The sequence below is a fragment of the Salvelinus alpinus genome, chromosome 18, assembly GCF_045679555.1.
Source record: "Salvelinus alpinus chromosome 18, SLU_Salpinus.1, whole genome shotgun sequence".
Taxonomy (NCBI): Eukaryota; Metazoa; Chordata; class Actinopteri; order Salmoniformes; family Salmonidae; genus Salvelinus; species Salvelinus alpinus.
The window spans coordinates 45,714,171-45,741,834 of NC_092103.1; the positions used below are offsets into that span (position 1 = coordinate 45,714,171).

Here is a 27,664-nt window from a genome sequence, read left to right on the forward strand (position 1 = left end):
CTTCTGGAGGTTCTCCCATCTCCACCAATCAGGCCTTTATGGTAGAGTGGCCAGACAGAAGCCACTCTTCAGTAAAAGGCACTTGGCAGCCCGCTTGGAGTTTGCCAAAAGGCACCTAAAGACTCTCAGACAATGAGAAACAATATTCTCTGGTCTGATGAATCCAAGATTGAACTCTCTTCCCTGAATGCCACGCGTCACGTCTGGAGGAAACATGGCACCATCCCTACGGTGAAGCATGGTGTTGGCAGCGGCAGGGACTGAGAGACTAGTCGAGGGGAAAGATGAACGGAGCAAAGGACAGAGAGCCTTGATGAAAACCTGTTCCAGAGCGCTCAGGACCTCAGACTGGGGTGACGGTTTACCTTCCAACAGGACAACGACCCTAAACACACAGCCAAGACAATGCAGAAGTGGCTTCAGGACAAGTCTCGGAATGTCCTTGAGTGGCCCAGCCATAGCCCGGACTTGAACCCAATCGAAAATCTCTGGAGAGACCTGAAAATAGCTGTTCAGCGACACTCCCCATCCAACCTGACAGAGCTTGAGAGGATCTGCAAAGAAGAATGGGAGAAACTCCCCAAATACAGGTGTGCCAAGCTTGTAGTGTCATACCCAAGAAGACTCGAGGCTGCAATCACTGACAAAGTGCTTAAACAATGTACTGAGTAAAGGGTCTGAATACTTCTTTAATTGTGATATTTCACTTTTAGGTTTTTATTAAATTAGCAAACATTTCCAAAATCCTGCTTTTGCTTTGTCATTGTGTGTAGATTGATGAGGGTGGGGGGCGATTTAATCCATTTTAGAGTAAGCCTGTAATGTAACAAAATGTGGATTAAGTTATAGGGTCTGAATACTTTCCGAATGCACTCTATACTCGGTTCTTTGTGCCTGCCTCTCTTCTCCCCCGCGCTGGCTCGCCAGCTCTTTATCTGCGCTAATGATACCAGCGTGTGTTAAGTCTTCCGTCTGTTGCCTGTAGAATATCCTATAAATTGACGACAGGCCCGGGTTTCCTGAAGTTGCAAGACATTGCAAGCTAAGAAATTGCGAGATTAAACTTTTTATTAATACCGATGGATAGGCCTAGTGCACGATCCTGCCTGTCTGCCTGGTGGCCGACCTGCCTTTATTGGTGCCCCTCTCTCTCCGTTCCTTGCTAGCTTGCTATGAAAGATGCGTGTGTCTCGGGAGTACAACTAATCGGTCTCCTCTGTTCCCAAAATACTGAATCTTAGGAGTCGAGTCGTCAATTCCTAGTGGAATCGACTCTTGACACAGAATTGTGAGTCAACACCGGTAGTAGACGTGCAAGGACTCATGTCATCAATTATTTTGGAGTCCACTCTCCACCACTACGTCATCGTCGTTAACAATTGTAAAAATGGCATAGAAAGGAAAGCGACAGCAGTTCCTATATGGAATTGCGGTCCAGTGATGGTAGTACAGGTGCGATGCTTCATCATCTGAAAGGGACGTAAACCCGAACCATTGCTGGCAGCAGCACAGCTGCATTGTGGTTCTTTTATGAACTTATCGTTTTGTGCAGTTTAGAACGTTAAGTCAATTTATCACATTACTATTGACTCCCACCCTTGATTTTGATTGGTGCCTAAAGATGATACACAGTATTGCCGTCAGCTATGATACATGCGTGGAAAGGAACTAGTTTCCCAGGAAGCAATAGACAATTTTCAACTATATTCATGTTTGTGGAAACTTTGAACATAAGAGTTATATGTAAGAGTACCTGAACTAAACCAAGTTTTACTTCACTTCCTCTTCTATTGGATTGTGTGCGTCTGGTAAGTGGCTCTGAAAATCTTTTTGATATTTACCACTATGGTTTTCACTTGAGACTAGCGGTTAGTTAGTTGTAGTTGGTTTGGTTTAGCAGGGAAACCACTAGTCAGAAAGGCTGTTCCTCTTCTATGTGCCAATCCATAAGAAACCATTCTGAGGTGGATTTCCCTGTTAGGTTTAGTTTGTTTTACAGGTTTGTGTGTTTTACAGTTGGATTAGTTAGTTCTAGTTTAGTTGATTTGTCGGCGGTGAGAGAAATAACTAAACTGGGCTGACCTCTGTTCCTTTCTCTCTCCCCCTCCCTCTCTCCCTCCCTCTCCCCCTCCCTCTCTCCCAGCTGTCTGCCTGCCAGTGAACACTTTCGTACTGATGTAGGAAAGACTGCCGAAGGGTCCATCCCACCTCTGGTGTACAGCATCGCGGACCGCGCAGACAAACAGGTTACTCCTCTCCATCCATCACTCTAACACACACACGCACACACACAATCACTCACTCTCAGTGAAGAGCTTTCTGGTTTCAAGACAGAAATAAGATCTGTTTTGAAGTAATGAATTACTTTTTGTTACAACACAACCCTGTCCACCTCCATGCTCTCTCTCATGTTGAAGAGAGTCAACAGCACTGCTAGGGTCAGTCCTTTAACTTGGTAACGGACTGTCTTTTGTTGTTTGTCAATGTCTTTGTTTTGTCTTTTAGGGTGCCAGTCTGTTAGCCCGGGGTGCCAGTCTGTTAGCCCGGGGTGCCAGTCTGTTAGCCCGGGGTGCCAGTCTGTTAGCCCGGGGTGCCAGTCTGTTAGCCCGGGGTGCCAGTCTGTTAGCCCGGGGTGCCAGTCTGTTAGCCCGGGGTGCCAGTCTGTTAGCCCGGGGTGCCAGTCTGTTAGCCCGGGGTGCCAGTCTGTTAGCCCGGGGTGCCAGTCTGTTAGCCCGGGGTGCCAGTCTGTTAGCCCGGGGTGCCAGTCTGTTTTTGCTTTCTCGCCAAATGTGACAATGAGTGGCGAGGAGTTGGCAAGAATGGCACAAACAGATCTGGGATCAGGCTAGTGTTGTGTGTACTGTATTTAATTTAGGATGTACATAGTCTACATATTCATTTCCTGTCTGCCTTTCTGTTGTTTTTCTTCTTATTGTTTTACTCTTTGTCTGTCTGTCTGTCTTATTACCCCCCCCCCCCCCCCCACCCCAATGGGCCTTGGCCCTGATCGGAGGGCGTGTACTCCTCAGACTGAGGAGTCTGGTGAGGGGGTAGACATGGTGGTGCTGTGCCACCCTGCCAGCGGAGTAGACTTGGAGCTCTACACCCCAGAGCTGCTATTCCACCAGCAGCCTCTAGAGGCACCAGTAAGCTGCAGTGTACAGCAGGAGAGAGGCACACACTGGCTCTGTCCAGCAGGGGGAGCCCTCAGCTCTCAGTCACAGATTCAGCACATCCACTCAATGTTCAGAGATGAAGCATGCAGACCGGGGATAGGAAGATGTATGTTGGTGTAATGTTATGGGGCAATTACCGATAACAACATTTAGTGCCCCATGTATAGTATACTAGTGATTTGATCAATACCATATTTGATGTTGATTAAAAGTAGACACAGCGATATGACGTAGCTGCAGAACGTAATCAGCGTTGTGGGGCAATTTCCGCAACAACTACGAGCTTTGAAGCACGAGGATCAACTTCTCCCCTATTTTGGTCCCGTGACTAACCGTGTGAAGCCAACCCGTGCACATGCTCAGATACTGTGTGAGAGTACAGTCTTGCATCTTGCTCATCTCAATGTCTGCGTTGCTTCTCGTGGGCAATGTCATTTCGCTGAGTCTATTTTCAAATTGGTATCCAAAATTGTTACTAATATAGTCTTTGATCTGTATTATCTTGATGGAGACATGCCTGATAATCGATCTGTAATACATTGATCTGAATTCCGATTGACTCGCATGCTTTGGTTTATGATATATCAGCCAATCAAAATCAAATCTCCAAAGCCCCTTTTTATTTAGTATGCTGAACAGCAATTGGATGCCTGACCTTGTGACGTGTGCACCTCTACGATGCTGTCTTTCTGATTGGCCAGTTCTCTCAACTCACTCTGGCTCACCTGATTCCATGCTCCTCCCACTAAAATCTCAAAATCATCAATCTCATCTTGGTCTTCACACTGGTGCAGATGCATGCCAAGTCCCTAAACTGCTTTCCCTCTGGAAATCAGATCAAGACTTAGATAATGACATATGATACATTGATAACAGGTAGACCCAGTGGAAGAAGAGTGGAAACCATTCTTAGGTTCTTGTGTGTTTTTTCCCCCCTTTCTATTCTCTAGTCATTCTCCAACACTCCAGTGCCTTTGTCTTAAATATATTTTTTAATATTTTGGATTGAGTTAATCTTTCACATCAATCTTTGATTCGTTTTCTCTGTCTTCTCTCGTGTGTGTTCTCGTGTGTGTGTGTGCTTCTGTGTGACCCGATGGGCGTGGCACTTTGACTTTTTTGTAGGCTATTTGTGAGTCAACTTGTCTATAATTAGATACATGCAGCTTCTCTGTCATTACTTATTGCCCTAAAAGACTAAATAAACCCTAAATAAAGCTCACCAAAAAAGATGTCGTACATCGATAGAATTAATTTCTCAATTGAGTTGACACAGGTAAAGGTTTCTCTTTCATTTCTGCTTCTTTCACACAGAAAATAAGTTTAGGGACCGGGGATAAAAAACATGAACTCAACCACAACAAAAAAAACTGGAACATTTCCAAGTTCGACTGGTTTTAAGGGAGTTAAAATTTGAAAACAAGATGTTTCTGATAAGATTTCAGTTCGGCTTGCATGCATATTTATTGTGGTTGAAATATTATCAGCTCTGACGATGCTGATAAAGATAGCACCTCCCTGACCACGCAGTCATTCTCTCAAGATGCTGAAATAAATAATATTTCTCCACTCGTGTTCCCGAGTCACAATTTGACTGCTTAATTCTGCAGGAGTTAACATTATGTGAGGGGTTATAGTTAACATTATATGAGGCTATGTGAGGGGTTATAGTTAACATTATATGAGGCTATGTGAGGGGTTATAGTTAACATTATATGAGGCTATGTGAGGGGTTATAGTTAACATTATATGAGGCTATGTGAGGGGTTATAGTTAACATTATATGAGGCTATGTGAGGGGTTACAGACCATCAGTCAGTGTCCAGATCTCAGACTACTGTTCCATTTAACCCATCTGAACAGTAGCCTTCAGTTCCCTTCAAATCAAATTGTATTGGTCACATACACCTATTTAGCAGATGTTATTGTGGGTACAGTGAAATGCTTGTGTTATTAGCTCCAACAGTGTAGCAGTATCTAACAATTCACAACCATACACACATCTAAAAGTAAAATAATGGAATTAAGAAATATATAAATATTAGGATGAGCAATGTAGGTATATACATATGAGATGAGTAAAGCAGTATATACACATGATTAATGTTACTAGTTTTACATAATTAAAGTGGCCAGTGATTCCATGTCTATGTATATGGGGCAGCAGCCTCTAAGGTGCAGGGTTGAGTAACATTATTAAAGTGGCCAGTGATTCCATGTCTATGTATATAGGGCAGCAGCCTCTAAGGTGCAGGGTTGAGTAACATTATTAAAGTGGCCAGTGATTCCATGTCTATGTATATAGGGCAGCAGCCTCTAAGGTGCAGGGCTGAGTAACATTATTAAAGTGACCAGTGATTCCATGTCTATGTATATAGGGCAGCGGCCTCTAAGGTGCAGGGCTGAGTAACCGGATGCTAGCTGGCTAGTTGGCTATTTAACAGTGATGGCCTTGAGATCGAAGCTGTTTTTCAGTCTCTCGGTCCCAGCTTTGATGAACCTGTACTGACCTCGCCTTCTGGATGGAAGCGGGGTGAACAGGCAGTGGCTCGGATGGTTATTGTCCTTGATTATCTTTTTGGCTCTCCTGTGACATCGGGTGCTGTAGGTGTCCTGGAGTGCTGGCACTGTGTCCCCAGTGATGCATTGGGAAGAACGCACCACCCTCTGGAGAGCCCTGCTGTTGCAGGCACTGCAATTGTGCATCTGTTAAAGTTTGAGGGTCTTAGCTGAATTTCTTCAGCCTCCTGAGGTTGAAGAGGCACTGTTGCGCCTTCATCACACTGTCTGTGTGGGTGGACCATTTCAGATTTGTCAGTGATGTGTACGCCGAGGAACTCGAAGCTTTCCACCTTCTCCACTGCGTCAATGTGGATGGGGGCGTGCTCCCTCTGCTGTTTTCCTGGCACCACTCCGCCAGGACCCTAACCACCTCCGTCGGCTCTCGTCATTGTTGGTAATCAGGACTTCTATGCTTGTGTCATCTGCAAAATCTATGATTGAGTTGGAGGCCATGCGGTCATGGGTGAACAGGGGGCTGTGCACTCAACCCCCGTGGGGCCCCTGTGTTGAGGATCAGTGAAGTGAAGGTGTTGTTTCCTACCTTCACCACCTGGGGGGGCCCGTCAGGAAGTCCAGGACCCAGTTGCACAGGGCGGGGTGATAGTAATTTAGTTCAGTTACCTTTGCTTTCTTGGGTACAGGAACAATGGTGGACATCTTGAAGCAAGTGGGGACAGCACCCTGGGATTGGGAGCGATTTAAATACGTCCGTAAACATTCCAGCCAGCTGGTCTGCACATGCTCTGAGGACGCGGCTAGGGATGCCGTCTGGGCCTGCAGCCTTGCGAGGTTTAAAACGCTGAAATGTCTTACTCATGTCGGCCAAGGCGAACGAGAGAGAATGAGAGAGTTTGGTTGCAAGTGTAACATGCATGATACTCTGAGCCCCGGGTTTCAGAGTATCAACCAACATCTTGAGCCAAGGGCAGACACTAGTTTTGAAGTTCGCAGGCGGGACTACCGCATCACTTGACCGTGACCAACTCATGTCCGCTGGCTACACAAGCAGTGCCGCGTTCAAATCATCTGGGAAGTCTTAAATCTCCGACTTCAGTGCGTTCGTGACAACTGGAAACTCGAGGTCAAATCATGACGTCAGTGATCTTCAGGTCGGAAAGAGTTTCCCGACTCGGAATTCCAAGTTGGATGACCTCAACTTTTTTGGGGGGTTTGTCTTCTCTCATTCGGAGCTCGTTCCCAGTTGTCTTGAACGCACTGAAGTCGGAAGTTGGAGACTTAGAGTTTCCAGTTGTTTTGAACTCGGCATTAAGCCTTCCCCAAACCACTCGGAATGAATGTTTCAAAAATAGACATTCATCCATGAGTCAAAGAGCAGTGGGCCGGATTCGAACCATGTCGATTCTGGCATTTATATATGTTAAGGTTACCAATCATTTATTCTACCTATTGATTGCCTTCAACATATAATAAAACAATTGATATTTAAAAAATAAAAAAATAAAATGAAAAATACATCTACCACTTAAAAAATGTCAATTTATTATAATTCACATAAGAATTCAGCAGAGAAATGCTGTAGCCTCAACAACAACAAAAGCCTCCAAGTAGCCTACATATAAACTCAGCAAAAAAAATATATATATATTTGTATGAACATAACAAGTTTCAACAACTGAGACATAAACTGAACAAGTTCCACAGACGTGACTAACAGAAATTGAATAATGTGTCCCTGAACAAAAAGGGGGGGGCGAAATCAAAAGTAACAGTCAGTATCTGGTGTGGCCACCAGCTGCATTAAGTACTGCAGTGCATCTCCTCCTCATGGACTGTACCAGATTTGCCAGTTCTTGCTGTGAGATGTTACCCCACTCTTCCACCAAGGCACCTTCAAGTTCCTGGACATTTCTGGGGGGATGTCCCTAGCCCTCACCCTCTGATCCAACAGGTCCCAGACGTGCTCAATGGGATTGAGATCCGGGCTCTTCTCGGGCCGTGGCAGAACACTGACATTCCTGTCTTGCAGGAAATCACGCACATAACGAGCAGTATGGCTGGTGGCATTGTCATGCTGTAGGGTCATGTCAGGATGAGCCTGCAGGAAGGGTACCACATGAGGGAGGAGGATGTCTTCCTTGTAACGCACAGCGTTGAGATTGCCTGCAATGACAACAAGCTCATTCCGATGATGCTGTGACACACCGCCCCAGACCATGACAGACCCTCCACCTTCAAATCGATCCCGCTCCGGAGTACAGGCCTCGGTGTAACGCTCATCCCTTCAACGATAAACGCGAATCCGACCTTCACCCCTGGTGAGACAAAACCGTGACTCGTCAGTGAAGAGCACTTTTTGCCAGCCCTGTCTGGTCCAGTGATGGTGGGTTTGTGCCCATAGGTGACGTTGTTGCTTGTGATGTCTGGTGAGGACCCGCCTTAGAAGCCCTCAGTCCAGCCTCTCAGCTTATTGCGGACAGTCTGAGCACTGATGGAGGGATTGTGCATTCCTGGTGTAACTCGGGCAGTTGTTGATGCCATCCTGTACCTGTCTCGCAGGTGTGATGTTCGGATGTACCGATCCTGTGCAGGTTTTGTTACACGTGGACTGCCACTGTCAGTCCTGTCTCCCTGTAGCGCTGTCTTAGGCGTCTCACAGTACAGACATTGCAATTTATTGCCTTGGCCACATCTGCAGTCCTCATGCCTCCTTGCAGCATACCTAAGGCACGTTCACGCAGATGAGCCTGGACCCTGGGCATCTTTCTTTTTCGTGTTTTTCAGAGTCAGTAGAAAGGCCTCTTTAGTGTCCTAAATTTTCATAACTGTGACCTTAATTGCCTTCTGTAAGTTGTTAGTGTCTTAACGACCGTTCCACAGGTGCATGTTAATTAATTGTTTATGGTTCATTGAACAAGCATGGGAAATGGTGTTTAAACCCTTTACAATGAAGATCTGTGAACATATTTAGTTTAATTTTCTTTGAAAGAAAGGGTCCTGAAAAAGGGACATTTCTTTTTTTGCTGAGTTTATTTCTGCATTGTATACAAACACCGTTACAAGCTGCCACCTGGTGGCCATTCTAAACATATTCTTCTGATATTCAAATCTTCCTGCTGCAGGATGGATTATTTTCCTCCTGCGACGAACCAGGTCAATTTAAGATCCGACTTCTGTATATACATAAGCCTGTCAACCTACACAGATTTGACATATGGTAAACAGTAAGGAACTTCGTACATGCTACGTTTATTGTTCAGTCCGCTGATTTCCATGCTAATAAACTTCCGATGTACCTTTTTTAGTTTATTTTATATTCGGGCAATGATCAAGGTTCTTTTTTACGAGGTCCTTCATTTAACTATCACTTCTACCTTGTTTCCCAGACAGTGTCAAGTCAATTGACTGTAGTCTGAGCATCTACCTCAACATCTAGCAACCTCATATTAGGCGACCTCATGTCAGGTGACTGACTACCTGACAACCTGGCCACAGAGTGTCTCCTCCATTAGACATTAGAGGGATCCGGTTCCATCCCATCTTTTTCTGTTACCGTGACAATCACGTTAACTAGGACTTCCTGGAAATGGGGTCAGCGGGCAGGTTTCCAGGTCGTTAGGTTGGTTACCACTGTGCCTTTTTTCTACTGCAGTCAGGAACACAATTATAGCAGTGTAAATAGGTCAAATGAAAGATCAAAGTTTACGTCCCAAATGGCGCACACTTCCCTACGTAGTGCACTGCTTTATACCAGAGCCCTATGGCACCATATTCCCTACATGGTGCACTACTTTAGACGAGAGCCCTATGGCTCCCTACGTAGTGCACTACTTTAGGCCAGAGCCATATGGCACCCTATTCCCTACGTAGTGCACTACTTTAGACCAGAGCCCTATGGCACCCTATTCCCTACGTAGTGCACTACTTTAGACCAGAGCCATATGGCACCCTATTCCCTACATGGTGCACTACTTTTGACCAGGGTGCAATTAGTTTTACCGGGCAAAGGGTCAGTTAGTGAAGGACCATTAACCAGCATGCATAACTATCGATATTCAGTCCTACTAGATCTGTTAGGTAGGCAAACACAAAAAACAGATCCCGAATTTTCAGAAGTCTCTTTTTTTTTGTTCATGGCACCAGTGTTCTGCCTCAACAATTTATTGTGTCTCGCTAGCTGGTTTGTATCCAGATGATTCAGTGCTTTGCTGTCCAGAGAACTGAGTTAGGGGATATTTTAGTATGGGGGGGGGTTGATCCCTGCATGTACTGTAGGTAACCCTGTTGGTAGTTGAGTAAGCAGTCCCTTCTTCCTGCTTGGCATCCTCTTAATATCACAGTGGTGTTTTTACAGTGCTAAACGTTAACGGCACATCACAATGCTCCCATGGCATGAGATCATGTCCCCTTGCAACGCCGGCTTCCCCTTCTTGTACACAGCAGAATATAATATTCTGGAGTTATTTTTTAGATCCATGGTACAACAAGACTACGGTACGCTGTCCTGCTTTCATTTTCACCATTTACTATCCTTTAATACAATCCCTGTAGTTGTTATGAAATAATTGTTATCGTTAGGACTAGGACAAGACCATTTATCTCACAGCACAAATAATGGTATTGGCATGGATATAGGACGGTGTAGGTGGTTCCTGTATGTATGTATGTTACATGGTACTGTGCTTTGCCAGAGACAGTAATGTCCTGCCGTAGATATGACCCTGAACACAGAGATATACAAACATGATACTAGTGTTCACATTCTAGAACACTATTTTCCCTCTAACTAACGTTCTATGTTCCGTGTTCCAGCTGCTCATCTGTCCCCCGGTGACACGGTTCTTCTACGGCCGTCGGGAGCCCTTCCACAAGCTGCTGGTCCAGGGAGATTCAGCCGGACGCCTCACCCTCTGGAGCATCCCAGACACCTCGCCCCTGCAGCCCCTCTCCACCGCAGCAGGTACCGTTTAGTCCACTGGGTGGCGGAAGTGTCCCAAGTCTGTAGGGATGCTGCGGGTGAGAATTAGATGGCTGTTATGCCATCAGCTGGCAAAAACCAGTGAAATCAATCCCTTCCAGTGCAGGGCATGTGTAGTACATTCCTTATGGTTCATCTTCATGACTATGCAATGCCACTAAGCAAAGGCCCTTCTCTGGTGTAAGTCAGGTTGGATAGATGTGTCTGTTTTGGGTCTATACATAGTTAATACTGTTGTTCTCTACTTCCCTGTTTCTCCAGAGCTCCAGGTGTCCTCCACCATCTCCCTCCAGGAGGCCTTTGATAAGCTGGCTCCCCCGTCGGCGGGCATCATAGACCAGCTGAGTGTGACGCCCGGGTCGGAGGAGCCCATCAAGGTGACGGCCAGCGTCTACATCCCCTCCCAGGGCAGGCTGGTGTGTGGCAGAGAGGACGGAAGCATTATCCTGGTGCCCGCCACGCAGACCGCCATCGTACAGCTGCTGCAGGGAGAACACATGCTGCGTAGAGGTGAGGGAGGGGGGTCAGGGGAGAGTGGGAGGGAGGGGGGGTCAGGGGAGAGTGGGAGGGAGGGGGGGGGTCAGGTGGGAGGGGGGGTCAGAGGAGGGTGAGGGGGGGGGTCAGAGGAGTGTGAGGGAGGGGGGGAGGGAGGGGGGTCAGGGGAGAGTGGGAGGGAGGGGGTGTCAGGGGAGAGTGGGAGGGGGGCTCAGGGGAGGGTGGGAGGGTGGGGGGGGTTCAGGGGAGAGTGGGAGGGAGTGGGTGTCAAGGGAGAGTGGGAGGGGGGGTTCAGGGTATAGTGGTAGGGGGGGTTCAGGGTAGAGTGGGTGAGGGAGGGGGGGTCAGGGGAGAGTGGGAGGGAGGGGGGGTCAGGGGAGAGTGGGAGGGAGGGGGGGTCAGGGGAGAGTGGGAGGGGGGGGGGGTTCAGGGGAGAGTGGGAGGGGGGGGGTTCAGGGGAGAGTGGGAGGGGGGGGGGGTTCGTGGGAGGGGGGGGTCAGGGGAGAGTGGGAGGGAGGGGGGGGTCAGGGGAGAGTGGGAGGGAAGGGGGGTCAGGGGAGAGTGGGAGGGAGGGGGGGTTCAGGGTAGAGTGAGGGAGGGGGGGTCAGGGGAGATTGTGGGTGAGGGAGGGGGGTCAGGGGAGTGTGGGAGGGAGGGGGAGTCAGGAGAGTGTGGGTGGGGGAGGGGAGGTCACGGGACAGTGGGTGAGGGAGGGGGGTTCAGGGGAAAGTGGGGGTCAGGGGAGAGTGGGTGAGGGAGGGGGAAAGTGTGGGTGAGGGAGGGGGGGTTGGGAGAGTGTGGGAGGGGGATGGGGAAGGGAAAAAGCAAAGGGGATACCTAAAACTGTTGTACATAGGGCTGTGGCGGCGGCTGTTTTACCGCTACACCGGCAGTCATGAGTCATGACCGCAGACAAATTCCACGTGACCGTTGAGTCATGGTAACCTCCTTTTAATCACTCTGGACATGTGTTAGTAGTACCCAGCTTGTCAAACAACCATCAGGTCCTAATGGCCTGGTACTCAGGGCTCTATTGTCTATTGTCCCTCCATTTTCTTGTGAAAAACATTTTTACTGTCTTATGTTCCCAAACAGATTTTAACTTGGTTTCCCAAATAATTTCACTGGGTCGCTGCAGGAACTAGGTTGGGAGAGTCCATGGCATACGGAGTTTGGGGTGGGAATATCACTTGTCACGCAGCAAAATGACCAGAGTAACCTACTCACCATGAGTTGAAAAACGTCCCGTTGGGAAAATGGCCTCCAGGAAAATGGCCTCCATTCCCTATTTCAGTTCATACAGATTACTGGTGTTTCTTCCCATCCCTTTGTTCCTGCCCGTTGATAAATTCTGAATCAAAACTAATTTTACATATTTGTAAAGATTAAATTGAGAATAGTGTGATGGGTGAAAATATGATCACCTGCTGAGAGAACAGTTTGTGCAGCCTGAGGCGAGGAACGGAGCGCAATATATTTGATTTGCTACTTTCTCAAATAATCAATAGCCTGTAGTCGTATCCTGCAGCCCATATATCTTGTGATTTCTAAGGTTTGTATCATCAGGGTCTAGAGTATTGGATGGAGGGGGGGTGTGTGTGTGTGATTGTTTTACCACTGATTGTATCTCTGGATAAGAGCACGTACAACATTATAAAAAGGTCTTCTCTCGTTCCCAGGCTGGCCCCCTCACCGCACCCTGAGGGTTAGTGACTGTTACTATCTCCTCTCTCTCTCTATAGGTTGGCCCCCTCACCGCACCCTGCGTGGTCACCGTAACAAAGTGACGTGCCTGCTGTACCCTCACCAGGTGTCCCCTCGCTACGACCAGCGCTCCCTGGTCTCCGGCGGCGTGGACTTCAGCGTTATCGTCTGGGACATCTTCACGGGAGAGATGAAGCACGTCTTCTGTGTCCACGGGGGAGAGATCACACAGATCCTGGTCCCGCCTGAGAACTGCAGCGTGAGTACAGTGTACACATATAGAAGTAAAGGGAATTTGGTTTTGAAATTCCCTCCCCAGCCCTCACTCTTTCATCAGTGCATTTCTTTGTGGGTGTGGTACTGTAATGAAAATATGAATGGGTTTTCAAACATAAAATACTACCCCCTTTTTTTTAACCTTTCTCGCCCCGGGGTTCCGCTAGCGGAACACCCACAACATTCCGCTGCCTTCGCAGAGCGCGAAATTCAAAAGATATGTTTTAGAAATATTTAACTTCCACACATTAACAAGTCCAATACTGCAAATGAAAGATAAACATCTTGTGAATCTAGCCAACATGTCCGATTTTTTAAAATGTTTTACAGCGAAAACACAATATATATTTGTGTTAGCTCACCACAATAGCCAAACACACAACGCTATTTATCCACCGTATAGGTAGCTTTCAAAAAACCGACAAAATATAGATATAATTAGTCACTAACCAAGAAACAACTTCATCAGATGACAGTCTTATAACATGTTACACAATACATTTATGTTTTGTTCGAAAAATGTGTATATTTGAGGTATAAATCATAGTTTTACATTGCAGCTACAATCACAAATAGCATCGAAGCAGCCAGACTAATTACAGAGAGCAACGTGAAATACCTAAATACTCATCATAAAACATTTATGAAAAATACATGGTGTACAGCAAATGAAAGATAAACATCTTGTGAATCCAGACAATATTTCCGATTTTTGATGTGTTTTACAGCGAAAACACAATATAGCATTATATTAGCTTACCACAATAGCCAAACACACAACCACATTCATTCACCGCAAAGATAGCATTCGCAAAAACCAGCAATAAATATAAAATAAATCACTAACCTTGACCAACTTCATCAGATGACAGTCTTATAACATCATGTTACACAAAACATTTATGTTTTGTTCGAAAATTTGCATATTTAGAGCTGAAAACCTTGGTTATACATTGTGAAAATGTAGCAACTTTTTCCCAGAATGTCCGGATATATTTCTGACACTCACCTAATCTGACCAAATAACTCATCATAAACTTTACTAAAAATACATGTTGGATAGCAAATGAAAGATACACTAGTTCTTAACTTCTCTAGGATAGGGTGCAGAGTTTTCACTTAGGGAAAAATAGCGTGCGCAATTTCAACTTCGTGCTACTCATCCCCAGAATATAAGATATGCATATAATTAGTAGATTTGGATAGAAAACACTCTGAAGTTTCTAAAACTGTTTGAATCATATCTGTAAGTATAACAGAACTTATATAGCAGTCAAAACCCTGAGGACTAACTTTTTTATTGTTCAGTTCCTCTATGTTCAATGGATTGTGTTGGGCAAACCAGAATTCTAATCAGTAAATGCGCAGTTTCTACTGCTTCCACTGGATGTCGCCATTGTATGGAAAATGGTTAAGGTTTTTTCTTAGTGAGGTGAAAAAGATATTGACCCGGAAGTGGAGTGACGTCGTTTGTTTATGTTTGAGATTTGGGCAAGACATGAAATGTTCCGTGAGTTTGTTGATATCCTGTATTGAAAACAGATTGACCTGTCTTCAATTTGATCGATTATTAACGTTTACAAATACCTTAAGCTGTATTACAAAAGTACTTTGAAATGTTTTGGCAAAGTTTAGAGGTAATTTTTTTTAGATATTGTGTCGTGATTTTGCTCAAATTGAACGCTGTTTTTCCTGGTACAACGGCGCCAAATACATGGACAATTTGGATATATATGGACGGAATTAATCGAACTAAAGGACCACTTGTGATGTTTATGGGACATATTGGAGTGCCAACAAAAGAATCTCATAAAAGGTAATGCGTTTTTTATATTTTATTTCTGCGTTTTGAGTAGCGCCGGCATGGTTGAAATATGCTTCTCTCTCTTTGTTTACTATGGTGTATCCTCAGATAATAGCATCGTTTGCTTTCGCCGAAAAGCCTTTTTGAAATCTGACATGTTGGCTGGATTCACAACGAGTGTAGCTTTAATTTGATATCTTATATGTGTGATTTAATCAAGTTTAATTTTATATAATTTTTTTGAATTTGGCGCTCTACATTTTGACATGGCTGTTGGGACGCAAGCGTCCCATCTATCCCAGAGAGGTTTTAATGCAACCGCCGTGTTAGATTTTTTAAATTAACTTTACCATGACAAACAGCTTACGTTATAGCGAGACAGCGCCCGCAAAAAGTGCGGAGAATAGGACTAAACATTTTCCGCAGAAATACGAAATAACATCATAAATTGTTCTTACTTTTGATGAGCTTCCATCAGAATCTTGTACAAGGAGTCCTTTGTCCAGAATAAATCGTTGTTTGGTTTTAGAATGTCCTTCTCTCCTGTCGAATTAGCAACCTTAGCTAGCCATGTGGGGCGTCCTCTCGACGCATAGAACGGAAAACTCCAAAAAGACCCATTAAACGTTAAATAAACTGATGAAACTCGGTTGAAAAAAAACTACTTTATGATGTTTTTCTAATATGTATCAAATAAAAACAAAGCCGGAGATATTAGCCGTCTATACCGAACGCTTTTCAGAAGCCAATGCTGATGTCCTTCCCGCGCCTAGGTAGAGCAAGGAAATTGTGGTCACGTCATTCCAAGAGCTCTTGTTCGACCTCAGATCAAGCTAGACACCCCATTCCACCTTCCACTGCCTGTTGACATCTAGTGGAAGGCGTATGCAGTGCATGCAAATCCATAGAAATTAGACAATTGAATAGGCAGGCCCCGGAACAGAACATCGTTTTCAGATTTCTCACTTCCTATCTGGAAGTTTGCTGCAAAATGAGTTCTGTTTAACTCACAGATATAATTCAAACAGTTTTAGAAACTTGAGTGTTTTCTATCCAATAGTAATAATAATATGCATATTGTACGATCTAGAATAGAGTACAAGGCCGTTTCATTTGGGCACGATTTTTTGCCAAAGTGAAAATAGCGCACCTACACACTAACAGGTTAAATGACTGTAGTGGATTTTCCAGCGTAGAGAGGCGAGGCCTCAGAGTGATCGTTGATTCTAGTCGTTGGTTCTATGCTTTATCTTGACCAGAGGTCGCAGTTGTAAATGAGAACTTGTTCTCAACTAGCCTACCTGGTTAAATAAAGGTGAAATAAAAAAATAAAAATAGTCCTCTGATCTCACTCAATGCTGCCTCCTGCTTCTTCTTAAGAAACGTGGAGAGGCCTGACACACACACACACACACCAACGCACAACCTCCATCCATCCATCCATCCATCCCTCAGCGGCCAAGTATTCTCTTCTATCCTCTCTGTGTCTGTCTCTGTCTGAATGACAGGTACCAAATTGGTGTCCATTACATGAGACTGGTCCACACTGTAAGTAAAGGTGTCTATTCTGCTCTTAATGACCTGTTTAGTTATGCAGCTACTTTACAGCATGTCGATACTTAAGGAGCTGGACATTTAATTGATACGTGAGAGAGCAAGAGAGCGAGGCTGGCGGGATCCATAATCCCTGTTGGGGAGGTGCCTGTCTGGACGGCTCTTCGTCCTCCTTAGTACATCCAAGCTGATTGGTTCATAAAGATGACCCTGAACAGCAGTCTTCTCCAGAGCGTTGTTAAAGGCTCTCTGTATTTCACCCATACACTTCCCACTCTGTCTAGCCCTGCTCTTGGCCCTGGATACACACTCTCTAGTCCTTGTACAGTACACTAGCCTTGATGTGTGCTAGCTGGATGTAGCGTGGCGAGGTGAGGAGTGGTGAGGTGTGTGTTAGCTGGATACAGTATAACCCTGGTGAGGTGTGTGTTAGCTGGATACAGTATAACCCTGGTGAGGTGTGTGTTAGCTGGATACAGTATAACCCTGGTGAGGTGTGTGTTAGCTGGTTACATTATAACCCTGGTGAGGTGTGTGTTAGCTGGTTACATTATAACCCTGGTGAGGTGTGTGTTAGCTGGATACAGTATAACCCTGGTGAGGTGTGTGTTAGCTGGATACAGTATAACCCTGGTGAGGTGTGTGTTAGCTGGATACAGTATAACCCTGGTGAGGTGTGTGTTAGCTGGATACAGTATAACCCTGGTGAGGTGTGTGTTAGCTGGTTACATTATAACCCTGGTGAGGTGTGTGTTAGCTGGTTACATTATAACCCTGGTGAGGTGTGTGTTAGCTGGATACAGTATAACCCTGGTGAGGTGTGTGTTAGCTGGATACAGTATAACCCTGGTGAGGTGTGTGTTAGCTGGATACAGTATAACCCTGGTGAGGTGTGTGTTAGCTGGTTACATTATAACCCTGGTGAGGTGTGTGTTAGCTGGATACAGTATAACCCTGGTGAGGTGTGTGTTAGCTGGTTACATTATAACCCTGGTGAGGTGTGTGTTAGCTGGATACAGTATAACCCTGGTGAGGTGTGTGTTAGCTGGATACAGTATAACCCTGGTGAGGTGTGTGTTAGCTGGTTACATTATAACCCTGGTGAGGTGTGTGTTAGCTGGATACAGTATAACCCTGGTGAGGTGTGTGTTAGCTGGATACAGTATAACCCTGGTGAGGTGTGTGTTAGCTGGATACAGTATAACCCTGGTGAGGTGTGTGTTAGCTGGATACAGTATAACCCTGGTGAGGTGTGTGTTAGCTGGATACAGTATAACCCTGGTGAGGTGTGTGCTAGCTGGATACAGTATAACCCTGGTGAGGTGTGTGTTAGCTGGATACATTATAACCCTGGTGAGGTGTGTGTTAGCTGGATACAGTATAACCCTGGTGAGGTGTGTGTTAGCTGGTTACAGTATAACCCTGGTGAGGTGTGTGTTAGCTGGATACAGTATAACCCTGGTGAGGTGTGTGTTAGCTGGATACAGTATAACCCTGGTGAGGTGTGTGTTAGCTGGATACAGTATAACCCTGGTGAGGTGTGTGTTAGCTGGTTACATTATAACCCTGGTGAGGTGTGTGTTAGCTGGATACAGTATAACCCTGGTGAGGTGTGTGTTAGCTGGTTACATTATAACCCTGGTGAGGTGTGTGTTAGCTGGTTACATTATAACCCTGGTGAGGTGTGTGTTAGCTGGATACAGTATAACCCTGGTGAGGTGTGTGTTAGCTGGATACAGTATAACCCTGGTGAGGTGTGTGTTAGCTGGATACAGTATAACCCTGGTGAGGTGTGTGTTAGCTGGATACAGTATAACCCTGGTGAGGTGTGTGTTAGCTGGATACAGTATAACCCTGGTGAGGTGTGTGTTAGCTGGTTACATTATAACCCTGGTGAGGTGTGTGTTAGCTGGATACAGTATAACCCTGGTGAGGTGTGTGTTAGCTGGATACAGTATAACCCTGGTGAGGTGTGTGTTAGCTGGATACAGTATAACCCTGGTGAGGTGTGTGTTAGCTGGATACAGTATAACCCTGGTGAGGTGTGTGTTAGCTGGATACAGTATAACCCTGGTGAGGTGTGTGTTAGCTGGATACAGTATAACCCTGGTGAGGTGTGTGTTAGCTGGATACAGTATAACCCTGGTGAGGTGTGTGTTAGCTGGATACAGTATAACCCTGGTGAGGTGTGTGTTAGCTGGATACAGTATAACCCTGGTGAGGTGTGTGTTAGCTGGATACAGTATAACCCTGGTGAGGTGTGTGTTAGCTGGATACAGTATAACCCTGGTGAGGTGTGTGTTAGCTGGATACAGTATAACCCTGGTGAGGTGTGTGTTAGCTGGATACAGTATAACCCTGGTGAGGTGTGTGTTAGCTGGATACAGTATAACCCTGGTGAGGTGTGTGTTAGCTGGATACAGTATAACCCTGGTGAGGTGTGTGTTAGCTGGATACATTATAACCCTGGTGAGGTGTGTGTTAGCTGGATACAGTATAACCCTGGTGAGGTGTGTGTTAGCTGGATACAGTATAACCCTGGTGAGGTGTGTGTTAGCTGGATACAGTATAACCCTGGTGAGGTGTGTGTTAGCTGGATACATTATAACCCTGGTGAGGTGTGTGTTAGCTGGTTACATTATAACCCTGGTGAGGTGTGTGTTAGCTGGATACAGTATAACCCTGGTGAGGTGTGTGTTAGCTGGATACAGTATAACCCTGGTGAGGTGTGTGTTAGCTGGATACATTATAACCCTGGTGAGGTGTGTGTTAGCTGGATACAGTATAACCCTGGTGAGGTGTGTGTTAGCTGGATACAGTATAACCCTGGTGAGGTGTGTGTTAGCTGGATACAGTATAACCCTGGTGAGGTGTGTGTTAGCTGGATACAGTATAACCCTGGTGAGGTGTGTGTTAGCTGGATACAGTATAACCCTGGTGAGGTGTGTGTTAGCTGGATACAGTATAACCCTGGTGAGGTGTGTGTTAGCTGGATACAGTATAACCCTGGTGAGGTGTGTGTTAGCTGGATACAGTATAACCCTGGTGAGGTGTGTGTTAGCTGGATACAGTATAACCCTGGTGAGGTGTGTGTTAGCTGGATACAGTATAACCCTGGTGAGGTGTGTGTTAGCTGGATACAGTATAACCCTGGTGAGGTGTGTGTTAGCTGGATACAGTATAACCCTGGTGAGGTGTGTGTTAGCTGGATACAGTATAACCCTGGTGAGGTGTGTGTTAGCTGGATACAGTATAACCCTGGTGAGGTGTGTGTTAGCTGGATACAGTATAACCCTGGTGAGGTGTGTGTTAGCTGGATACAGTATAACCCTGGTGAGGTGTGTGTTAGCTGGTTACATTATAACCCTGGTGAGGTGTGTGTTAGCTGGTTACAGTATAACCCTGGTGAGGTGTGTGTTAGCTGGATACAGTATAACCCTGGTGAGGTGTGTGTTAGCTGGATACAGTATAACCCTGGTGAGGTGTGTGTTAGCTGGATACAGTATAACCCTGGTGAGGTGTGTGTTAGCTGGATACAGTATAACCCTGGTGAGGTGTGTGTTAGCTGGATACAGTATAACCCTGGTGAGGTGTGTGTTAGCTGGATACAGTATAACCCTGGTGAGGTGTGTGTTAGCTGGATACAGTATAACCCTGGTGAGGTGTGTGTTAGCTGGATACAGTATAACCCTGGTGAGGTGTGTGTTAGCTGGTTACAGTATAACCCTGGTGAGGTGTGTGTTAGCTGGATACAGTATAACCCTGGTGAGGTGTGTGTTAGCTGGTTACAGTATAACCCTGGTGAGGTGTGTGTTAGCTGGATACAGTATAACCCTGGTGAGGTGTGTGTTAGCTGGATACAGTATAACCCTGGTGAGGTGTGTGTTAGCTGGATACAGTATAACCCTGGTGAGGTGTGTGTTAGCTGGATGCAGTATAACCCTGGTGAGGTGTGTGTTAGCTGGATACAGTATAACCCTGGTGAGGTGTGTGTTAGCTGGATACAGTATAACCCTGGTGAGGTGTGTGTTAGCTGGATACAGTATAACCCTGGTGAGGTGTGTGTTAGCTGGATACAGTATAACCCTGGTGAGGTGTGTGTTAGCTGGATACAGTATAACCCTGGTGAGGTGTGTGTTAGCTGGATACAGTATAACCCTGGTGAGGTGTGTGTTAGCTGGATACAGTATAACCCTGGTGAGGTGTGTGTTAGCTGGTTACAGTATAACCCTGGTGAGGTGTGTGTTAGCTGGATACAGTATAACCCTGGTGAGGTGTGTGTTAGCTGGATACAGTATAACCCTGGTGAGGTGTGTGTTAGCTGGATACAGTATAACCCTGGTGAGGTGTGTGTTAGCTGGATACAGTATAACCCTGGTGAGGTGTGTGTTAGCTGGATACAGTATAACCCTGGTGAGGTGTGTGTTAGCTGGATACAGTATAACCCTGGTGAGGTGTGTGTTAGCTGGATACAGTATAACCCTGGTGAGGTGTGTGTTAGCTGGTTACAGTATAACCCTGGTGAGGTGTGTGTTAGCTGGATACAGTATAACCCTGGTGAGGTGTGTGTTAGCTGGATACAGTATAACCCTGGTGAGGTGTGTGTTAGCTGGTTACATTATAACCCTGGTGAGGTGTGTGTTAGCTGGATACAGTATAACCCTGGTGAGGTGTGTGTTAGCTGGATACAGTATAACCCTGGTGAGGTGTGTGTTAGCTGGATACAGTATAACCCTGGTGAGGTGTGTGTTAGCTGGTTACAGTATAACCCTGGTGAGGTGTGTGTTAGCTGGATACAGTATAACCCTGGTGAGGTGTGTGTTAGCTGGATACATTATAACCCTGGTGAGGTGTGTGTTAGCTGGATACAGTATAACCCTGGTGAGGTGTGTGTTAGCTGGATACAGTATAACCCTGGTGAGGTGTGTGTTAGCTGGATACAGTATAACCCTGGTGAGGTGTGTGTTAGCTGGATACAGTATAACCCTGGTGAGGTGTGTGTTAGCTGGATACAGTATAACCCTGGTGAGGTGTGTGTTAGCTGGATACAGTATAACCCTGGTGAGGTGTGTGTTAGCTGGATACAGTATAACCCTGGTGAGGTGTGTGTTAGCTGGATACAGTATAACCCTGGTGAGGTGTGTGTTAGCTGGATACAGTATAACCCTGGTGAGGTGTGTGTTAGCTGGATACAGTATAACCCTGGTGAGGTGTGTGTTAGCTGGATACAGTATAACCCTGGTGAGGTGTGTGTTAGCTGGATACAGTATAACCCTGGTGAGGTGTGTGTTAGCTGGTTACATTATAACCCTGGTGAGGTGTGTGTTAGCTGGATACAGTATAACCCTGGTGAGGTGTGTGTTAGCTGGATACAGTATAACCCTGGTGAGGTGTGTGTTAGCTGGATACAGTATAACCCTGGTGAGGTGTGTGTTAGCTGGATACAGTATAACCCTGGTGAGGTGTGTGTTAGCTGGATACAGTATAACCCTGGTGAGGTGTGTGTTAGCTGGATACAGTATAACCCTGGTGAGGTGTGTGTTAGCTGGATACAGTATAACCCTGGTGAGGTGTGTGTTAGCTGGTTACAGTATAACCCTGGTGAGGTGTGTGTTAGCTGGTTACAGTATAACCCTGGTGAGGTGTGTGTTAGCTGGATACAGTATAACCCTGGTGAGGTGTGTGTTAGCTGGATACAGTATAACCCTGGTGAGGTGTGTGTTAGCTGGATACAGTATAACCCTGGTGAGGTGTGTGTTAGCTGGATACAGTATAACCCTGGTGAGGTGTGTGTTAGCTGGTTACAGTATAACCCTGGTGAGGTGTGTGTTAGCTGGATACAGTATAACCCTGGTGAGGTGTGTGTTAGCTGGATACAGTATAACCCTGGTGAGGTGTGTGTTAGCTGGATACAGTATAACCCTGGTGAGGTGTGTGTTAGCTGGATACAGTATAACCCTGGTGAGGTGTGTGTTAGCTGGTTACAGTATAACCCTGGTGAGGTGTGTGTTAGCTGGATACAGTATAACCCTGGTGAGGTGTGTGTTAGCTGGTTACAGTATAACCCTGGTGAGGTGTGTGTTAGCTGGATACAGTATAACCCTGGTGAGGTGTGTGTTAGCTGGATACAGTATAACCCTGGTGAGGTGTGTGTTAGCTGGATACAGTATAACCCTGGTGAGGTGTGTGTTAGCTGGATACAGTATAACCCTGGTGAGGTGTGTGTTAGCTGGATACAGTATAACCCTGGTGAGGTGTGTGTTAGCTGGATACAGTATAACCCTGGTGAGGTGTGTGTTAGCTGGATACAGTATAACCCTGGTGAGGTGTGTGTTAGCTGGATACAGTATAACCCTGGTGAGGTGTGTGTTAGCTGGATACAGTATAACCCTGGTGAGGTGTGTGTTAGCTGGATACAGTATAACCCTGGTGAGGTGTGTGTTAGCTGGATACAGTATAACCCTGGTGAGGTGTGTGTTAGCTGGATACAGTATAACCCTGGTGAGGTGTGTGTTAGCTGGTTACAGTATAACCCTGGTGAGGTGTGTGTTAGCTGGATACAGTATAACCCTGGTGAGGTGTGTGTTAGCTGGATACAGTATAACCCTGGTGAGGTGTGTGTTAGCTGGATACAGTATAACCCTGGTGAGGTGTGTGTTAGCTGGATACAGTATAACCCTGGTGAGGTGTGTGTTAGCTGGATACAGTATAACCCTGGTGAGGTGTGTGTTAGCTGGTTACATTATAACCCTGGTGAGGTGTGTGTTAGCTGGATACAGTATAACCCTGGTGAGGTGTGTGTTAGCTGGATACAGTATAACCCTGGTGAGGTGTGTGTTAGCTGGATACAGTATAACCCTGGTGAGGTGTGTGTTAGCTGGATACAGTATAACCCTGGTGAGGTGTGTGTTAGCTGGATACAGTATAACCCTGGTGAGGTGTGTGTTAGCTGGATACAGTATAACCCTGGTGAGGTGTGTGTTAGCTGGATACAGTATAACCCTGGTGAGGTGTGTGTTAGCTGGATACAGTATAACCCTGGTGAGGTGTGTGTTAGCTGGATACAGTATAACCCTGGTGAGGTGTGTGTTAGCTGGATACAGTATAACCCTGGTGAGGTGTGTGTTAGCTGGATACAGTATAACCCTGGTGAGGTGTGTGTTAGCTGGATACAGTATAACCCTGGTGAGGTGTGTGTTAGCTGGATACAGTATAACCCTGGTGAGGTGTGTGTTAGCTGGATACAGTATAACCCTGGTGAGGTGTGTGTTAGCTGGATACAGTATAACCCTGGTGAGGTGTGTGTTAGCTGGATACAGTATAACCCTGGTGAGGTGTGTGTTAGCTGGATACAGTATAACCCTGGTGAGGTGTGTGTTAGCTGGATACAGTATAACCCTGGTGAGGTGTGTGTTAGCTGGATACAGTATAACCCTGGTGAGGTGTGTGTTAGCTGGATACAGTATAACCCTGGTGAGGTGTGTGTTAGCTGGATACAGTATAACCCTGGTGAGGTGTGTGTTAGCTGGATACAGTATAACCCTGGTGAGGTGTGTGTTAGCTGGATACATTATAACCCTGGTGAGGTGTGTGTTAGCTGGATACAGTATAACCCTGGTGAGGTGTGTGTTAGCTGGATACAGTATAACCCTGGTGAGGTGTGTGTTAGCTGGATACAGTATAACCCTGGTGAGGTGTGTGTTAGCTGGATACAGTATAACCCTGGTGAGGTGTGTGTTAGCTGGATACAGTATAACCCTGGTGAGGTGTGTGTTAGCTGGATACAGTATAACCCTGGTGAGGTGTGTGTTAGCTGGATACAGTATAACCCTGGTGAGGTGTGTGTTAGCTGGATACAGTATAACCCTGGTGAGGTGTGTGTTAGCTGGATACAGTATAACCCTGGTGAGGTGTGTGTTAGCTGGATACAGTATAACCCTGGTGAGGTGTGTGTTAGCTGGATACAGTATAACCCTGGTGAGGTGTGTGTTAGCTGGATACAGTATAACCCTGGTGAGGTGTGTGTTAGCTGGATACAGTATAACCCTGGTGAGGTGTGTGTTAGCTGGTTACATTATAACCCTGGTGAGGTGTGTGTTAGCTGGATACAGTATAACCCTGGTGAGGTGTGTGTTAGCTGGATACAGTATAACCCTGGTGAGGTGTGTGTTAGCTGGATACAGTATAACCCTGGTGAGGTGTGTGTTAGCTGGTTACAGTATAACCCTGGTGAGGTGTGTGTTAGCTGGATACAGTATAACCCTGGTGAGGTGTGTGTTAGCTGGTTACAGTATAACCCTGGTGAGGTGTGTGTTAGCTGGATACAGTATAACCCTGGTGAGGTGTGTGTTAGCTGGATACATTATAACCCTGGTGAGGTGTGTGTTAGCTGGATACAGTATAACCCTGGTGAGGTGTGTGTTAGCTGGATACAGTATAACCCTGGTGAGGTGTGTGTTAGCTGGATACAGTATAACCCTGGTGAGGTGTGTGTTAGCTGGATACAGTATAACCCTGGTGAGGTGTGTGTTAGCTGGATACAGTATAACCCTGGTGAGGTGTGTGTTAGCTGGATACAGTATAACCCTGGTGAGGTGTGTGTTAGCTGGATACAGTATAACCCTGGTGAGGTGTGTGTTAGCTGGATACAGTATAACCCTGGTGAGGTGTGTGTTAGCTGGATACAGTATAACCCTGGTGAGGTGTGTGTTAGCTGGATACAGTATAACCCTGGTGAGGTGTGTGTTAGCTGGATACAGTATAACCCTGGTGAGGTGTGTGTTAGCTGGATACAGTATAACCCTGGTGAGGTGTGTGTTAGCTGGTTACATTATAACCCTGGTGAGGTGTGTGTTAGCTGGATACAGTATAACCCTGGTGAGGTGTGTGTTAGCTGGATACAGTATAACCCTGGTGAGGTGTGTGTTAGCTGGATACAGTATAACCCTGGTGAGGTGTGTGTTAGCTGGATACAGTATAACCCTGGTGAGGTGTGTGTTAGCTGGATACAGTATAACCCTGGTGAGGTGTGTGTTAGCTGGATACAGTATAACCCTGGTGAGGTGTGTGTTAGCTGGATACAGTATAACCCTGGTGAGGTGTGTGTTAGCTGGTTACAGTATAACCCTGGTGAGGTGTGTGTTAGCTGGATACAGTATAACCCTGGTGAGGTGTGTGTTAGCTGGATACAGTATAACCCTGGTGAGGTGTGTGTTAGCTGGATACAGTATAACCCTGGTGAGGTGTGTGTTAGCTGGATACAGTATAACCCTGGTGAGGTGTGTGTTAGCTGGTTACAGTATAACCCTGGTGAGGTGTGTGTTAGCTGGATACAGTATAACCCTGGTGAGGTGTGTGTTAGCTGGATACAGTATAACCCTGGTGAGGTGTGTGTTAGCTGGATACAGTATAACCCTGGTGAGGTGTGTGTTAGCTGGATACAGTATAACCCTGGTGAGGTGTGTGTTAGCTGGTTACAGTATAACCCTGGTGAGGTGTGTGTTAGCTGGATACAGTATAACCCTGGTGAGGTGTGTGTTAGCTGGTTACAGTATAACCCTGGTGAGGTGTGTGTTAGCTGGATACAGTATAACCCTGGTGAGGTGTGTGTTAGCTGGATACAGTATAACCCTGGTGAGGTGTGTGTTAGCTGGATACAGTATAACCCTGGTGAGGTGTGTGTTAGCTGGATACATTATAACCCTGGTGAGGTGTGTGTTAGCTGGATACAGTATAACCCTGGTGAGGTGTGTGTTAGCTGGATACAGTATAACCCTGGTGAGGTGTGTGTTAGCTGGATACAGTATAACCCTGGTGAGGTGTGTGTTAGCTGGATACAGTATAACCCTGGTGAGGTGTGTGTTAGCTGGATACAGTATAACCCTGGTGAGGTGTGTGTTAGCTGGATACAGTATAACCCTGGTGAGGTGTGTGTTAGCTGGATACAGTATAACCCTGGTGAGGTGTGTGTTAGCTGGATACAGTATAACCCTGGTGAGGTGTGTGTTAGCTGGTTACATTATAACCCTGGTGAGGTGTGTGTTAGCTGGATACAGTATAACCCTGGTGAGGTGTGTGTTAGCTGGATACAGTATAACCCTGGTGAGGTGTGTGTTAGCTGGATACAGTATAACCCTGGTGAGGTGTGTGTTAGCTGGATACAGTATAACCCTGGTGAGGTGTGTGTTAGCTGGATACAGTATAACCCTGGTGAGGTGTGTGTTAGCTGGATACAGTATAACCCTGGTGAGGTGTGTGTTAGCTGGATACAGTATAACCCTGGTGAGGTGTGTGTTAGCTGGATACAGTATAACCCTGGTGAGGTGTGTGTTAGCTGGATACAGTATAACCCTGGTGAGGTGTGTGTTAGCTGGATACAGTATAACCCTGGTGAGGTGTGTGTTAGCTGGATACAGTATAACCCTGGTGAGGTGTGTGTTAGCTGGATACAGTATAACCCTGGTGAGGTGTGTGTTAGCTGGATACAGTATAACCCTGGTGAGGTGTGTGTTAGCTGGATACAGTATAACCCTGGTGAGGTGTGTGTTAGCTGGATACAGTATAACCCTGGTGAGGTGTGTGTTAGCTGGATACAGTATAACCCTGGTGAGGTGTGTGTTAGCTGGATACAGTATAACCCTGGTGAGGTGTGTGTTAGCTGGATACAGTATAACCCTGGTGAGGTGTGTGTTAGCTGGATACAGTATAACCCTGGTGAGGTGTGTGTTAGCTGGATACAGTATAACCCTGGTGAGGTGTGTGTTAGCTGGATACAGTATAACCCTGGTGAGGTGTGTGTTAGCTGGATACAGTATAACCCTGGTGAGGTGTGTGTTAGCTGGATACAGTATAACCCTGGTGAGGTGTGTGTTAGCTGGATACAGTATAACCCTGGTGAGGTGTGTGTTAGCTGGATACAGTATAACCCTGGTGAGGTGTGTGTTAGCTGGATACAGTATAACCCTGGTGAGGTGTGTGTTAGCTGGATACAGTATAACCCTGGTGAGGTGTGTGTTAGCTGGATACAGTATAACCCTGGTGAGGTGTGTGTTAGCTGGATACAGTATAACCCTGGTGAGGTGTGTGTTAGCTGGATACAGTATAACCCTGGTGAGGTGTGTGTTAGCTGGATACAGTATAACCCTGGTGAGGTGTGTG

The 27,664-nt window shown here is 46.1% G+C and overlaps 1 protein-coding gene across 2 annotated transcripts in view; it reads left to right on the forward strand.

Annotated features, from left to right (window-relative positions):
• LOC139544398 (WD repeat-containing protein 7-like) overlaps positions 1–27,664 on the forward strand; it is a 371,233-nt gene that overhangs the window by 28,759 nt on the left and 314,810 nt on the right. For both annotated transcript variants that reach the window (XM_071351437.1, XM_071351438.1), the window contains exons 9-12: positions 2,144–2,246; positions 10,509–10,656; positions 10,936–11,184; positions 12,912–13,132. In XM_071351437.1, coding sequence (XP_071207538.1) covers positions 2,144–2,246; positions 10,509–10,656; positions 10,936–11,184; positions 12,912–13,132 — 721 coding nt within the window. The remainder of the gene's footprint in view (positions 1–2,143; positions 2,247–10,508; positions 10,657–10,935; positions 11,185–12,911; positions 13,133–27,664) is intronic.